The sequence below is a fragment of the Sminthopsis crassicaudata genome, chromosome 1, assembly GCF_048593235.1.
Source record: "Sminthopsis crassicaudata isolate SCR6 chromosome 1, ASM4859323v1, whole genome shotgun sequence".
Lineage (NCBI taxonomy): Eukaryota > Metazoa > Chordata > Mammalia > Dasyuromorphia > Dasyuridae > Sminthopsis > Sminthopsis crassicaudata.
The window spans coordinates 696,605,389-696,622,736 of record NC_133617.1 but is presented as its reverse complement, the minus strand read 5'-3'; the positions used below and the strand labels follow the sequence as shown (position 1 = coordinate 696,622,736).

At 44.0% G+C, this 17,348-nt stretch overlaps 1 protein-coding gene across 4 annotated transcripts in view; it reads left to right on the top strand.

Annotated features, from left to right (window-relative positions):
* The window catches only part of EEFSEC (eukaryotic elongation factor, selenocysteine-tRNA specific), a 318,322-nt gene extending 302,038 nt beyond the window's left edge, over window positions 1-16,284 (top strand). For all 4 annotated transcript variants that reach the window (XM_074283754.1, XM_074283757.1, XM_074283756.1 and 1 more), the window contains one exon: window positions 15,410-16,284. In XM_074283754.1, coding sequence (XP_074139855.1) covers window positions 15,410-15,603 — 194 coding nt within the window. In that variant the 3' untranslated portion in view covers window positions 15,604-16,284. The remainder of the gene's footprint in view (window positions 1-15,409) is intronic.
* The last annotated feature ends 1,064 nt before the right edge of the window (window positions 16,285-17,348 follow it).

Below are 17,348 nucleotides of genomic sequence, written 5' to 3'. Positions count from 1 at the left end.
ATGTTTATTTAATATCTTCCAAGTACTTGGAGAGGTACAAAACATTCCAAAGGTATGGTCCCTGCACACAAGGAATTTTTTTTCTTAAAAAACATGTTTGGGATGTATGTGTGTGTGTGTGTGTGTGCGTGCGCGCGCGCGCAAAATGGCATTTTAAGAGGGTATTTTAAAAGAAGACTTCTTATTCAATATCTCATAAGTATCTGCTATATGTAAAACACTGATGCCTTCCAAAGTAAATGAGATCACATTCCTACTCTCACAGAACTTAAAATCTAATAGATTTTATCATGTAATAGACTATATTATATAGACATAGAATCATAAAATGTGAAAGCTGGAAGGATCTTTAGACTATCTGTGCTACCCTCACATTTTATATTTATTATTATAGGCTCAGGCACACTCTCTACAGCTCCATGAATAGAGACATTCAGAGAAAGGGCACTTGGTTGAGCCAGCTGGGTTATGGATAAGGGCAGACTATAGAGAAGGCAGAGCATCCAGAGTTTCAGTAGATAAAGATGGAAAAATATGGGGAAGGGCATCCCAGACGTAGTAGACAACTTAAGCAAAGTCTTGGAGGCAGGAGTATGTTTTAGGGAACAAGTGGTTCTGTTTATAAGGAGCAGAGAGGATACATAGAGTGTGAAATAAGGCCAAAAAGGTTAAGTTGGTGCCATGATTTAAAGGGCCATAGGTTGGAACCAAGGAGATTGAATCTGGTTGATTACAAATTCTACTATAGTCCTTTAGAATTTACAAAGCACTTTCTTCACAATAACCCTTTGGGATGCATCTTTGCCTCCTCAACACATTGCTATGCACCTAAGGGGGGTTTCATGAATGTTTGCTGAATTGAACTCAGTTGGCAGTGGAGAACTTTGAAAGGCTTTTTAGCCCAAGAATAGTACAATTTGAGCTGATACCATCCTGATCCTAAGTGCTAACCAGAGCCATCCTGCATCACTTGGTCTGTGACTTGTTTCTAAAATTATTGTGGAAGTCTTCTGGCAAGTTCAGGATCTGACTGTAGTCTCTTTAAGGACAGGGGTTTCCATCCATTTTCATTTGCTTCCCCTACCACTAAGTTTCCATATAGCAGACATGAATAAATGTTTGTTGAACTAATAAGCCTTTGTCCAATAGTCAGAATGTATTCTTTAGGAAGAAAAAATTCAAAGTAGACCAGTTTCTCCAATAGTGACCTTTACAGCTCCAAATCCCACAGCTATTACTGACTTGCTTCATGGGCCCGCCCACTTTCTCAGGATATAAACACTAGACCAAAGCCAGCCTCCTTCATTGTCTGGTAGGAAAAAGATTCATGGCAAAGGATTACTGATGAGAATGAAGAAGCATTCCGAGATCAGTTAATGACTGAGAGGAGGATGGTTTTTGTAACTGACTGAATTGCATAAAAAATTATGAACCATTGGAATTATCATCGACCTTTTCTAGCTTTAGTTGAAAAGTGAATTCCCCGCCCCCCCTAGTAGTCAACAAACTAGCTTTCAAAGAACTTTGATCAGGAGCAGTGTAGGTTGTTTAATTGAATTGAATTAACTTAAATTCATCCTATGAACACTCACTGTTATTGTCTCTTTGTCCATCTTATCTAAGCCTTGTGTCTCACACCTTGGTGTCCTTCTACACCAAGGATTATTGGTGTCCTGGACTGCGACACAAGTGAATAATGTGTAGTGTCTGGGACAGGGGAAGATCTAGAAAAGTTGCTGATCATTAGTGAAGCCAAAAATAAATATGCCTCTAGACTGTAAAGAAGTGATTTGGAAGAAAAATGCAATCCCCAATACTGGCATTGCTCACACAAGCAATAAGAATCAGCATCACCATAGTTCTGGGAAATGTAGGGAGGGCTAGGGAGAGACTTGTGGCCTACTGACACTGTTTTCTGCCTGATAACTTATTTTGAAGTCTGGTGTCAGTGAGTCCCAGGTGCCTGGATTATGGTCAGCATTGTCTTAATTAAATTACAAAAGAGCCTTCTTGTGTCAGACATTGACTCTGAATTGTGTACTTAACTTTCATCAGCAATGGTAGCATCTAGATTACTGTAACTTCATCATCTCAGCATTCCCATGTGCTTTTTCTTGCTTGACTGTAAGAGGTTGAATATGATCGGTCTTGTACGCTCGTACCAATGCAACATGGGCAGAGAAGGTAAATAGCAATAGAGAGTGTTTCCAGGAAATAAAGAAGAAGGGTAACCAGTGCTTCCTTTCCCTCATTGTGTCCTTTGATCTGAAAATGAAAGCTTTGGTATGCTAGGTGATGATCATAGTGATTCACGGGTGTAATCATTTAAAGGACTCAATGTCACCCATTGTGCACTCCCTCGGGTCTCACAAATCTTCTTCATGATGGGCTGGGCTGGGGTCTCCTGTTAGATTCTTGACAATGCCTGAGGATCAGTAGAGTAATTTGTGGCATCTCATGGGATTGATTATTTCTTACTCCATGATACAGCCCTTTCTGTTCCTGTATTTCTCTTCTCCAGTAATATTTAACAATCTCCATGTGCTCACTGTATATCTTCTTTATTATTTTCTGCCATGTATACATGTAGACACACATAATTTGTGTATATCTGCATATTTAGTGACAATCTGTCATACACATCATATTGTATCCATACATCTGTATGTGTTTAATAGATAGACAGATAGTCCAGATAACAGTTCATATTTATGTAATGCTTATTCTTGACTCCTTAGTCATGTATCATCTCATAATCAGTGCCAAATCGTACCATTTCTACTTGTATACCATCTCTTCCTTGTGACCCTTTCTCTCAGCTCATGCAGCTACATCATTACTTCTCTCCTAGGTAATTCTGTCTTAAGTCTCTCCCTCACATCAGCCCATCTCCACAAAGCTGCCAAACTACCTGACCATGATGCTTCCCCAGCTCAGCAGGAAGAAGCTGTTCCTTTCCCATCTGTGTGCCCTTACACACTGGACATTCCCACCTGGAATATGCTCTTTCATCATCTTCACCTCATAGAATCCCTCCATGCCTTCAACATGATTGATGCCTTTCCTGATTCCTTCTACTACTTTATAATTAATCACCTTGTATTTATTTTCTTTGTGCTTATTTTCTACATTCCTGATATGTAAACTGCTTATTTCAAGTTCCTTCCTAAATGTAAACCCCTTAAGAGGAGGGAGTATTTCACTTGTTGTCTATGTATCACTACACCCAGCATAGTGAATGGAACATCATAATTATTTAAAGGTTGATTGATTGATTGTCATGCAACTAGTATGTATCAGAACCAGAATTCTGGTCTCTAGATTCCAAATTTAACTCTTTTGAAATAACCAGAATAACTGCTTGGCCTTGATGAGTTGGGTTAAAAATAAGAGGTAACAGACAATTAAGAAAGTTCTTGCTTGCCTGTCAGCACACAGCATTCTGGAGCTACTGTCCCTCATGATCAGCATGGAGGCCATTGGCCAGAAGCCCTAGTATCTCCCTAGTGACACATCTTGTTGAATGGGATGTATGTGCCTGGAATGAGTCTCTAAATTATGCATAAGCAGAGCTGAGGTTCATGTGTTGTATACAGAGGAAGAGTCTCTTGTCTTTTCATTTCAATTTGACATTTCAGTTCCAAGCACCAAAAGGATCCAGAGATTTTCCAGCACAGATAGCATCACTACAGTGAAGTTCTTTCACTTCTTTTTATTGCCAAGTGCACAAATTGACTTTCCATTTTTTAAATGTTTGCTTTAGGCATAAACACATACATGTATATAGTGCAGAGGTATGCTCCACAGGAAGGTGCATGTTCCACCACAGATTTGAAGAACAACTTGACTTTCCATGCAAAGTCCCTGAGATCTTTCCTCTTCATCCCTCATTGTTACCCTGCCTATCCAAAAGTTTATAATCCAGCTTATGTTGGTAGTTAAAAGAAATAGCATATTTTATGTTACTTTAGATTTCTTTGTATTAATGAAGAGAATATAGCTATGTAGTGCCTTTTGCCTCACAAATTATATGTATAAGTTGCAAAGATCATATATTTTAAATCTACCTTTCAAAACCAGAAATGTGTATTTTTTTTTAAGTGGTCTGATTACCTTATTCTTAAATATAATGCACAGGGACTGCTATGTGGTAGAGTGGATAGAGTGCCGGGCCTGGATTCAGGCTGACTCATCTTCCTGAGTTCAAATCCAGCCTCAGACACTTCATAGCTGTGTAACCCTGTTTGCCTCAGTTTCCTTATCTGTCAAATAAGCAAGAGACAGAAATGACAAGCCACTCCAATTTTTTTTTTGCCAAGAGAACCCCAAAAAGGTTTACAAAGAGATGGACACAAGTGAAACAGTTGAACAATTAAAAGGTACTCTACCTTTGTAGGCTACAACTTGTCCATTACACGAATTTCTGTGTCCTGCATTCAGACTCTGCGTTCAAGTTTCTGAGGCCTCCTCCTCTCCCATTTGGCTTGGATGTTTACAGCCAGCTCTCTCTATTTTTCTCTCATACTCAGGTTTTAGCTTGCCTGTGAGTAATTCAGGTTCAAATCAACAAATATTTATTGAGCACCTAAAAGAATGTGAAAGTATATGTGAGAATTCCAAAGTAGTCCAATAGAACAGTCAACAAGTATTTATTATTTGCTATGTGTTGAACACTGTACCTAAGTGGTCAGGGTACAAAGCAAAGGAAACATAACCCCCTGTCCTCAAGGAGCTTCAAAAGACCATTCATGAGAGTGGGTATGGGTATGGGTGGATATATTACTTGAAAAGCCAAAGCTTGGGGTTTGCAAGGAAAAAACCTTTAAGTAGATATTCTGACAGCCTGGTTTTCCTGGTAGTAATTTTAAAAGCAGCATTTCAAACACCCTGTAAGTAGGCTGCAAGAACTTTTTAGTCTAAATAAATGAAAACTTTATTTAAGATTGAAAACAAAACAGCCCCACTTTTGATACCTCACCTTTCCTCCTACCTTCCCCTCCTTTTCCCTGTAATTATATGAGTCTTCCTTTATGTAATGCTCTAGCTTGGTATCCAGGCTGTTTTGAGGTAAGCCTTTTCTCTTTATTAATGAAGAACCTTCCAAATAATATATTTGTGTATGTGTTTTCCTAGTTGCCCACCTACCCCCCTTCTTCCAAAACCATGAATACATTATAATTTCAATTTACATGGTGTGAGAAAGATTTCTGTACAAGGTCCTTTTTTTGTTTTTGAAGAATTCATCATCCCAGTTAAGAAGCTTAATATAAATTAAAGGAGGTATTAAGGAACATTAAGACATCAAAATGTGGCCTGTTCTCTTTCCTTGCGATTGCTCCAAATGCAAACAAGTTGAATAAAAAGCAATCAAAGGGCCGGTTTGGAGAACATCGAGTGTGCTGTGGAGAACCTTTGGTGAGAGCACAATTCAAATAAAAAGCTTTTTTGTCTTCCTCCTCTTCCTAATTCCCTTTGTTGTGGTGACAACAGAGTACAAGGCTGATAAAAATTTAATCACCTTATCTTTTTAAAGCAAATTGCATATTTGTTTACACACAATATATATAGGAGGAGAGGAAAATCTGGTCCTCCTCCTAATTGCATTGAAAGCTCTATGCTAGATATGTAAAATTTTTAAAATAAACTAATAGTTTTATTCTTTGTTATAAAGTCCCTGTTATTGGTGGTAGCTTTAACAAGGGGACCCCAGGGAAGGTGATTCACTCCCACCTTCAGTTAGGGGCTCAGCCAGCTTGAGCCCCATGGAGCTAGGACCCACAAATTGAGCCCCAGATCTGGGCTCTGATTTGAAGCAGCCGATTAAGTTCATTTGAATTCTGGCTCAGATGTACTACTAACCTGAACTTCCCCCCGCCCCTTCTTGATATTACACATATTTATGAGAATTCAGCATAAAAAAAGCTGTTTTAAGAATTTTGGTTTGGCTTCTTCATCTCTTTCCCAGCAATGTTAGCTGCTCCTGCTGACATTAAGCCAGGCTGCCAAGGGCAAACTCCCCCCTCTCCGACTTGGTACATACAGCAAAAGGCCTCATTCCATTACTGACTTGGGACTCCCCTCAAAGTCCCCCACAGCATCTCACTCCTCCTGCAGAGAGGGCTTGAAAGCTCCTACCTCTAGTCAGACACAAACAAAAGAGCCTGAAAAAGAAAATAAGTGCTCTCCTAGGGAATGAGCTTTAGTGCAGACCCCGATCTTTGACCAGCTGCCTGGGCACATCCTTCTCCACCTAATCGGTAACTGTGATCCTCTTTGCATTCCTTGTACTCTGTGAGCCAGGCTTTCTTTGGGAAGGTCCCTGAAGCCGGCCTCCTTCCAGGCAGCCATCCCTAGGAACCAAGGAAAGAACAAACCTAAAAGTTAACAGAACTGGCCTCAAACAGACCTCGGACCGGTCCCCACTTGTGTGCGAGGATGGCAGAGAGCCATGTTACTAGTCCATCCCCCCCCCCAGGTTCCTGTAAGGGTCCTTTAAATGGGCGACCACAGCACAACAGGAGATTGAGTGGCCCAGAAGTAATCTCTATGGATATAGGACTGCCCTGTGGGTGGGATCCTGGACATATTGAGATAGCTTCGTAATGGGTAACAGCTGTCCCCCTGGTTGGCTGTGTGTGTGACCTCACAGGCCGTTTATAAGCCCACTGACCTTTGCAGTGTCAACGCTACCCAGTTCACCTCCTCTGAGGCCTTCAAAGGTCTCTAGCCATGATTTCTTGAATCTATAGTTTAATAACCAGTAGCACACTCAAGAACAGCCACGTGTAATCTTAAATTATACCTACTCACATAATGCCCTGACTTAATGCCCTAACTTGTTAATTCCCTAGTGAACACCTGGTCTGAAGACCCACATGTTCATTGTCATCCATACTACCATTCCCAGTGTCTTTGATATCCCTTCTTTCCTCTCCATTCCCAAGACCAGCCCTGACCTGTTCAGAACCGAATGTCATCTCTCACTCCAACTATGAGGGCCATCTCCAGGCGTCCTGGTCCGCGTCCTACCACGGGATGCAGAGAGCTGCTGAGGAGTGAGGCTGGTGACTCCCTCACTGAAATCCATCTCACCTGTCACCTCATGACGTCATGCACAAAGGACAACTAACAACAACAAAATCCCTGCTGCCCATCATGGCCCTCATGCTCCGTTCGAACCTCAGGAACTGAAAGAACTAGTTGTGGTTGCTCATTGGGACAGAAGGCTGGGGAACACCTGGGCTCCTTCTTGGAGCCAGCTGGTTGGGTGTGCTTGTGTGAATGGTGTGATCCACAGCAGCTGAGGATTTCCTTCTATAGCTGGGCTTAGAATCTCACAATGTCAGTCTTGACAAGGACTGAAGAGGTTGTTTCTTCCAACTTCTTCATCTTATAGGAAAGGAAACTTAAGATCCATAGATTGACTTGCCTTTGGTCACAGTTACTCAAAGAATGAGGCTTCAAATTGAAGCCTTTTGATGTCAGATCAATTGCTTTTCCCTCTCTACCACACCTCCAGATCCTTGGGATTTAGCAATACCAGTGCCTTAATAGTGATGACTACCTAGAGTTTGCCCTAGCTGAGATTTCTTTTTCCAATGGTTTACATTAAAGTTGAAGCTCCTGAAGACGGAGTCTTTGCATCCCAAATGCTTAACATCAGAACATGGAGACTTCTCTAGTCATCGATCAGGATAAAGAACTCTTACTCAAGACTCGCAGATGCCATCTGCCCAGAGTGAGAGAAAGGAAAGTGCCAGCTGCAAGCTTTGATATTCCCCTGGCCCTGAAAACTTAGCTCAGGAAGGAAAACTTCTGACCTTCCTTCTCAAAGCCTCCTCCTTTTGTCTGGCTTGGTTTCTGCTCTTGTTATTCTAAATCTATTAACAACCACTAATTAAAAGAGAGAAAATTATGGTACTGGCCAGTGTACCTCAGGGACCGATTACAGTACAAATTACTCTGAACTCTTTGGGAAGGACTTGGTTCCCACTGTGGCCAGAGTTGGAACTTCCCACTGTAAATGGAATGGGGACAAGAGAACCCTTCTTTATAACAGTCTGGCCTGGGACATGAAAGTGACGCCAGCAATTGGAAGCAATTTGCAGAACTGTTTGATGAGTGTATTAATTATGGCACCCACAAGCAGCACTTGGGAAATTGTTTTGTTTTCCAGCATTCTTTCCTGATTACTTGCAGCAAAAGCCAAGAGACAAAACGGGCCTTCAAGGATCGCCAGCAAGAGTGCAGCAAGAGCCATTGTGTCTTGGTGCACAATTGGCACTTGGTTTCCGAAGGCCACGGCCCTCTCGATGGAAGTATTTTCCCAAGTAACTGCCATAGGCTGTGTTTCACTCAGGGTCAGCACCCCAGATTTAAAGCTGCCTCTGTCTCTTCCCCTCGCCCTCCCCTTTCCCCTCCAGCCTCAGCCCCCTTCCCTCTAGTTTGCTAGTGTTTGTTCAGTAACCAGAAGATGGCGGTATCTACCCCAGGGGCTTTCACAAAAGACAGCTTTTTAGAGTGTTTGTGACTCTCCAGCCCATTGGCTCTGATACAGTATTTTTGTCCCTTCTCCATCATCTCACACTAGTTGATCACCAACCAAGAATTTCTCTATCATCTTTGCACTGCTGGGAAATTAGCCAAGAGCTTCTCCGTACCTGAAAGCAGAATGACCAGATCATAGATTTAGAACTAGAAAGAACTTCATTTTAGAGGTAAAAGAGGCAGCATGCTAGAGTAGGAAGACTCCCTCCCCAAATTTGGATCTAGCTAGACTACTTACTGTTTTTGTTTTCTTGGTCAGATTACTCTCTGGGATTAGTTCATTTCACCTTTAAAATAAAAAAGTTGAGCTGTCTGATCTCTTAAGGTCCCTGCTAGCCTTTAATCCTATCTCTGGTCCTCACAGTTGTAGAGCACCCTGGAGCATCTTTTCCTTTCTCACCCCTCTCAGTTGCCTCCTTAGAAAAGATGGATTCCTACACCAAGCCCAGATAGTCTGTAGATACTACAAAAAGAAGCCTGACTTTGAATCCTATATCATCAGAGTCAAAGAAGCTAGCAAGAGGGAAAAGCCTTTTGAAGGCCTAGGGATTTAGAGAAGGGCTAGAAAGATAGGATCAGAGGTTTATGGAAGGTAGAGTGTGGCAGGTAGTTTCGTCATGAAGGTAGGAATCTGGGAAGATCACAATTATTGTTGGCTAGTGAGAACAGTCCAATAACATTCTTGACACTCTTAGGAACTTCCTATTGGGCTACTGTGTTCTAAAAATTCATAGAAACCATTCTGGATGGATACATGATTGCTGTGTACTTGAGAGCATTGGGAAAAAAATACTTTCTCTACTTGTCATCCACTCTCCCCCCCCCAGTCCAGTTTTCCACTCCAACTGTTTGTCCGTGGTCCCCAGCATAGTTTATGTGTCTACAGTAGCCTTAACTGAAGACATTCTTCTGGGATTATAGTTTCCACAAGCCAGTGGTGGTCTGGAATTCTGGGTTGATTGAGTATATGCTGTTTGCAGGATTGGACTTGTCGTGATGCTTCTCTCTCTGCTGGTGCTGCCTGAGCACCAAGAAATTAATTCAGTGTTTTCTGAATTTTTTTTTAAAAGTGTATTTCTTTTTTTGCCAATAGCATTTTGCTATAGCTACAACAGAGACTTTATCATCATAAATATGTATACCTAGACCTAGACGATGAGCAAATTGCTATTCTTTATTTTCCATGTCACCATATGGAAAGCTCTGATTAAAGAGTATGTGGCCTAAAAGCTGGGAGCCCTCAATTCTGGTACTGACTACCACTGGCTTATGGGACAACCTTGAATAAATCACCACCTCTGCCCCCCTAACCCTCCTCACCATGGACATAAAGATATTTTAGTAAACAGCTTTCAAGCTACCTGTGAGCTTTAACATTCTGATACACATTCATTCCTCCAATTAACACCCACACGCGTCCATACACACACACATTGCATCTACTATGTGCACACACAGGTATGTAACACCAGATCCACAATTTCAAGGAATTTAAGATGATTAAAATGTGTACACAAATCATTCTAATGCAAAATAGAATATGATAAAGCTGTACTACGTAGTACTTTGAATCACTCAAAGGAAGGAGACTCGATGAGGGAAAGCTTCATAGAAAGGTACCACCATTTGAACTGGGTTTCATGACAGGTAGATAGAAAAAGTTGGGAACAGTGTTACATGATGATGATGGTAGTGGTGGTGGTGGTGATGGTGATGACATAGTTTCACATTTTTTAGTATTTTATCTTTTTCAAAGCTATTTCACCTATATTTAAATTTAAGATATGTACATGGTGCCTAAAAGAAATCATACAAAAAACAAAAAATCCATTTAATGGACTTTTCCACTCTTTAGGCTCAGGGGGACCTTTGGTATGTAGTTAGAGCTGTGGTCTCAGTTGAGTGCTATGGGGGGGGGCACAAAGAGCAGGAGGGAAGAAGAGCTCCTCTGTGAAATGAGAGGATTGGTCTAGATGACCTCTAAAGGTTCTTCCAGATTTAATATTTTATGAATCTATGAACAGCAGGAGGAAATATGGGTAGAATTAAGACTCATTTTGTTGAAAATTATGGGAACCAGTCTTCAGGACTGAATTATTATGGAAATGGAAAGAATCAGGAACATGCTTACTCAGTAATAGAGAGGGAAGGCAAAGTTTTTTAGAATTTATCCAGACTGACTTTAAAATCCATTTTTCAGCTACCCTGCAGGGCCAAACCTGAGTCTTTTGGGTTGAGGCTTGTGCCTGCCGATACAATGATTTCTTCATCTGGACTTCAGTATAGATAAGAAGCTAACTATCAAGTTTCTAAGCCAAAAACAAAACAAAACAAAACAAAAAAACCTAATGCATCTCTTCTTCCACAATTTCCAGAAGTCTCAGAGCTGAGGCTGTGGCCTAGATGGGCATATTTTGTACAAGTGCATGGACAGATGCTAAGGGCCTTGGTGCTAATCCTCAGGAAGAATCCCTGTTCACTAGTCAGGCATGTGGAAATCCACTTCCTTGAGGTGGACAGCATCTCACTACTGAAAAGCAGGATGAGAAATGTAATGGAGAAAAGTAGCCCAGCTTCATTTCATCCCATTGGTAATCCACTCCTGCTCCTAGCAATAGAGGTGTTGGGAGGTGGGCAGGGGGTGACAAGGAGAGACAAGCAGAATCTTCTGGCCCAGGGAGAATTTGGTGTTGGCTCTAATGTTGGAGATTGTTGATGTGCTGATTGCTGACTTTTCCATTGCTGTGTGCTTTTAAGAGGCAATCTTGGGATCCTGGCAGATTAAAAACTCAGAGGTCAGAGTTCTTCATCCTGCCACACTGCTAGCCAGGATGAGGAAAGTCACAGAACTTTTCAGAGCCTTTGTTTTTTCACCTGTAAAATGAGAATAACGGGGCCTGTTCTGGGAAGCCTGATGACACCATAGGGCACAGAGTACCTAGGGAGACCTGAGTTCAAATCCAGCCTTAGACACTCACTAGCTCTGTGACCCTGAGCAAGTCATTTAACTCTTTGCCTTAATTCACAAAAGAGAAAAAACAGCCAGTCCAGCCTTTTTGCCAAGAAAACGCCATGGTCAGTGTGGTACGGTCCATGGACTCACAAAGACTTGGACTTGACTGAACAGCTAACTTAACAGTAACAACAAAGTACCTGCCTCACAGAGCCAGTGTGAGGATGGACTGGGACTGGAAAGTGTCTTGTTACCTCGGTGGTCCTTCTGGATAGAAAGCTTCATGATCATTGTGCTGGTGGCTGAGTGCATCTATGGAAATGCTCTCTTTGTGACAAAGCTGCTAAATTAGTCCAGGCTTTCTGGACTAGGAAAGAGGGATCCAAGCAGCAAAAAGGGAAGGGAGCCCTGGCTTGTCCCCTCAAAGGCCCTAGTCAGAGAGAGTCGGGCTTCCCGTCCAGGCCAAGGAAACCAGAGCACAAGGACAGAATGCTTTGGTTCTGGAGCAGGAAAATGGAAAAGCAGCACATAGCCAGAGAAACAAGTCAGTGGTGTCCCCCTTTCCCCTGTCCACATTACGCCTACGGAGTATCCAGAGCTGCTTCTGAAAGTGCACATCCCCATTCCCTGCCTTTTGATCGAATGCTGCAAAATCTGTGCTTCCTAGGATTGAAATACACCAGCCGTCTCTAATCCTTTCTCAGCTCCAGTACCCAGGCAGCAGCTCCTTCCCGACAGCATGAAAAGCTGCCAAAGAATAGCCACCAGAAAGTCAAGGAAAGGGATAGATTGAAAGCTGCCGATTGTTTGCCTCCCCTGCTAGGACCCAGAGTCAGCTTTGGAGCAGTGTTTGGCTGGGAGACTCATAAGAGGTTGTTTGTTGGTGAGAGCAGGTGACAGATGAGATGGGGCCGGAGAAGTCCCTGGTGATCAGCCCTGCCGTGTCAGATCATCCGTTAATAATATTAATATGTAGGTCCTTCCCTGCCACACAGACACTAGAGCCCTTACGGCTCTGATACAGAAGTCCTCCTGAACTTGTTCAGCTTAATCCATTTGCAGCTTGGGAAAAAAAAAGGTAATTGTCCAATGGAGAGAAAAAAAATCTATTAATATTTGCTACAAATCCAAGTAGTACAGGCAGCACTTAATTAATGGAGCCGATTTCTCACTGTGTATCCAAGCTAACGTAGTCATTGTTCAGGAGAGATTAGACCCTTAATGTAAGTTAGTAAGTTAAACTAGACTTCCATCTAAAAATATCCGTCATTTCAGCTATTAAAGGCTGATGTCTTCTTTGGTGACAGATATATTTCCCTTCATTTCCTTGGTTTTATAAAATGTAAAGTATGCATTGTGTGTAATGCGAGAAATCCACGGAGGTAGATGGAGTGGAGATTGTGCCCCCGCCTGTCTCTCTCGGCCTGCCCCTTTGAGCCGGCCTCTATTCCCGAGCCTCTTCAGCCCATAGACCTCCTGGCACCAGAGAGAAAAAAACAGCAAATGCCATTTGTCAGGGTCTGATGCCAGCCACCTAATCTGTTTGCAGAATGAGGGCTGGGGGGATCTGATTAAGTAATTTAGATACCTGTGAGTTTAATAATACCTGAACTGGCTTGGCCAGCAGCCTAGGGTTTCACTTGTAGGATCTACCACATTCTTCCATCTCTCCTGTTAACTACCCTTGCACAATACCCTGTCTGAATGGAATGGGTGTGGAGTCTCCAGATTAGACACAGTTTGGCCTTGGCTTTTGGAGGGGGGAGGGGGGGTTATTGCTGCCTGGGCAAAAAGGGAAGTTTCTTCTTGTAATTAAAAAAAAAAAAAAGTATTTTATGACTTACTCTTCTAGAGTCCAGTTTGCCCCAAGAATCACCATTAAATGTTGTATTCTGAAAGTGGTTTTTACCCAACACAACATTTCCATAGCCTTTATTATTTTAAATGTTTTTAGGCAAGAGTATATGAAATCAGGTACCCAACAGGATGGGCTGGGAAGTGAAACTGACCATTTTTATGAAGTTGCTTCTATGGATAAAAATCCAACAACACAGAGAAAGTTTCAAAGTGATGGATGTCTGTTGTGTTATAACTGCAGTTTGGATGGGAGAAAAACTGTCTCTCCAGGAAGATGGCCTATGATTCTTCAGATATTTCCTCTTCAAATGTCAAGAGCTAAAAGCAACTTGTAGATCATCTTGCACAAGCTCTGCACTCCCATTTACAGCCCAGGACCCTGAGGCCCAGAGAGAGAAATTGATTGTTGAAGGTCACCAGGCTGATTCCTGCCCAGAACTCTTTTGTGACAAATACAAGAAAAGGGCCTTTCACTTGCATCCACTTTTAAGGTTTCAGAGCACTGTCATGTAAATTCTCTCATTGATTAATTTTATTGTTTTACTAGAAAGTTAATGGCTGCGGTGCTGCTCCAGCTTCCCCGACCCAAGCACTTCTTTTTAATGTCATACTACCTTTCCCAATGGGCAGGTGTCCTTAGAGCTGAATTCAAAGTCCGTGGTGCACTTAAAATCAGAAAGCCGGCCCGGCTGGACTTGCCATGCTCTCATCTCCCACATGTGGTGGTGCATGAGTTTGACATATTTCCCTGTGGGAAGAAGCTAAAAATCCACCCATAGGGAGCCAAGAAAGAACACTTGGCGCGGCTTCAGGACGGCCTGGGGCATGAGAGGGAAAGCCGGCCCTTCTCCAGCAGCCAGGGCATCTCGGGAGCTTTCAGGGACTTATAGGACGGGAGAGTGCTCCAGCCTGTCCCACGGAGGTAGAGGCAAATAAAGTTGGGAAAGGAAGGAAACTGGGGGAGCTGCGCTTTGAAACCAGTTCGGGTTCTGGCCTTCTGTACCACCCACAGGCCCCGTCAGAGCCGAGCCAGCGAACTGACCAAGAAGGGGGACTTGTTGAGACCGGCTCTCCGGTGGGAGAAACCCCCTGTCTCCATTCCCTCGCAGGCGTCTCAGCCTTTTTGTTCACCCCAATGTATGAGCGTGCGGATCCAAATTTCAGCTGGGGGTGGGGGGAGAGAAACCGATTAAGTGTTTGCGATAAGGTTATGTGACACCGCAGGTTAAACACGCCGGGACCGAAGCTGGCCCCATGCCGCAGAGCCACGTTTGAGCGGAGAGACGGCCTGCACCGGCTCCAGCGGGGTTTCTCTGGTCTCCGCTTTGGGGAGGAAAAGGGTCCATTTCAAAGCACGTCCTGGAGCAGGCCCTCCCCCTGCCCGCCGCTTTCGGAGGCTCCTGCGCTGCTCCCTTTGATCTCTGCTGGAGAGCGCTCCGGTGGGGCTCCTTCCTATCAGTCTCATGAAACTAACATTTGAAAATCGTCCGAGACAGGGGAGATCTCCGTGTTCGGAAGCCAAAAGCCTTCTCAGGCGCAGCGCTTCCCCTGCCCCTTCTCGCTCCGCCCCTCTCCTTGAGGGCAAGTGAAATGAGGAGGGGTGAGCCAGGCCAAAGGCCCCGCGTGGGACTGGTGGGGGCTTCTGGCCGACCCTGGCGCCGGGCAGAGCTGGAGGGCCCGGGCGGGGCTGGGGCTCGGAGGGGCGGCCTTCAGCAGTTCTAGCTGCAGCACAGGGACTTCCCCGGGAACCTGCTTCCTCATCACACAAAATGAAGATGCTCAAACTCCCGGTGTACTTTGTTGTGAGGAAAACACTCTAAACTGTGAGAACGGTGAGTATTCCAAGGGCCAGGCCGTAAACCAGCCATGCCAGCCTCAGATATCGAGGCCCCGCCCGTGCAGTGACCTTTCACCTCGGGGGACGAGGACTGGGCTTCAGGGAACGAGGGGAAGCAGCACCACTGGAAAAGTCTGGAGGTCGCCAAGTCAGCTCTTCTCCAGAGGGATGCTCCGTGGTTTGGTAAAGTTGTCTCTTTCTGTTTTGTTTTCTAGCTGGTCTGCACCCGGACACCAAGAAGCTTCTCACCACCGCTACCACCAAGAAGAGGGCAAAGGCGGGGAAAGGAGAAGTCGCCAAGGAGGACGAAGGGGCCGCCAAAGCAGACCCCGCCCAGCACATCGCCATCAGCCTCTTCTTCAAGAGATATGTGTTCGATGCGCAGAAGAGAATGGTTCAGTCTCCTTGAAGCCCAACCTGCCCGCTGGACCGGACCCTCCAACTAGAGTCTCAGGTTATAGGGCATTGGAGCTCTCGCTTGGATGTCCTAACTAGGCCACTTTTAGGGCCCCCCTCCCACTCAACTGTGATTCTCAACAGTTCTGAATGGCTTCCTCCTCCAGATACAACTCCCCCCCCCCCCCCCCAACTGGGCTCAGCTGCCTGGATGTCCATGGGCTAGAGAGTTCTCTACCGTTGAGCTTCTGGCTAGTGTGTCGGCCGACCTTCTGACTGAGGCTGAGGTTCACGAGGGGAAAGGGAGAGAGGGATGTTTGTCTTTTCTAGTGCAAACAGAAATCCATTTGTAACCATTTCATAACTTCCCATGTAAACCTTTCCCAGAATACCAGTTTTGGAGCCCAGGGGAATAGCCAACCAGAAGAGAAAGGAAGAGGAGAAAGAAAGGAAGGAAGAGTCCAAAGTAAATCAGAATCTGTAAACATCTTTCATTAGAGACCCAGGGAGTCCCCGGGTGGGGAAGTGTCTGTCACCTAGCCTGGGAAACCGCATCCAAAACCTGCCTGCTCCAGGGTCATTCCTCCACCTCAGCCCGTAAACAGGAGCAGGGCGGACTGAGGAGCCTCTCTGGGATCCTTTCTAGCTGACTTCTCTCATGTCTGGTTGTGAATAAATCTCCAGTGTCCAGGCACTCATGGTTGTTGCTGCTGCTTCTTGTTGGTAGGGGTGTTTAATTGGGATCAGATGGGGAAATGAAAAGGCAGGTCGGTTCCAATCATACAGTCCTGTGATCTCAGAATGGTTCCCAGCGTCTCTTCTGAAGAGTTTCTCTCTTTCTTTCTCATTCTCTCCTTCTGCCTCTCCTTCTGGGTCCACCTGTCCCTCTGCCTTCCTGCCCACTGGGTTATTTTTCTTTCACTTGTCTTACCTACTTCACCCTTTCTCTTCTCAGGACCTGCCTCTCAGCCCCAAGCCCCCTCTCTTCCTTGTCCCAGCCATAGCTCCCTATCCCTTGCACTCATCCCAGGGGTTTGACAGAATCATTTTCCAAAGAAGAGTGTCTATTAACTGAATGCCCCAGCTGGCCAGAGCCTTCTGAAAGTCCTGAGAGAATGCTTTGTTTTTAAATTTCTTTTTATATATAGAAACAAGTATCTGTAATAGTGACATCTGCATAGACATTGTTCATTTGTGTATCTAAATTTCTCCAAAAAAATGAAAGAAGGCAACAAATAGTGTGTAGTAAGCGCTGATGGTGTGTTAAATATTATTATTGGTTCCAAGATGGGAAAAGGCCCAGACCCCCCCAAAACCTTTTCTTAATATTTAAGAATATTAGAACTTGAAGAAGTCGTAGAAATCATTAGATAACTCACTTGCTGTTAAGATGAAGAAACTGAGACCTAAAGAGAAGCGGCCTGCCCATGGGCACTTAGCTCAGGAGTGGCAGAGCAGTGGTTAGATGGCCTTTCCACTAAAGGGAAATTGTCTTTCAGGTTCCATCCAGCTTGAGAATCAAAGGATTTTTAAATTTGACAATATTCTTGGGTACAGAAGCTTGCACAGCTACACATTTTCTTAAGGGGTGTCTGTTTTGTGACTCCCTCTGTTGTATAGATAAAAATATTTTGGGATCTTGGAAAAAGTTTAATTAAAGTGGGTCCATCTTATTGAATTCAGCAGCCATGTGCTAAGTGCCTCCTGTGTGCAGGATATGGCTCCTGCAGGCTGCTGTCCTTGACCTTGCCACTCCTT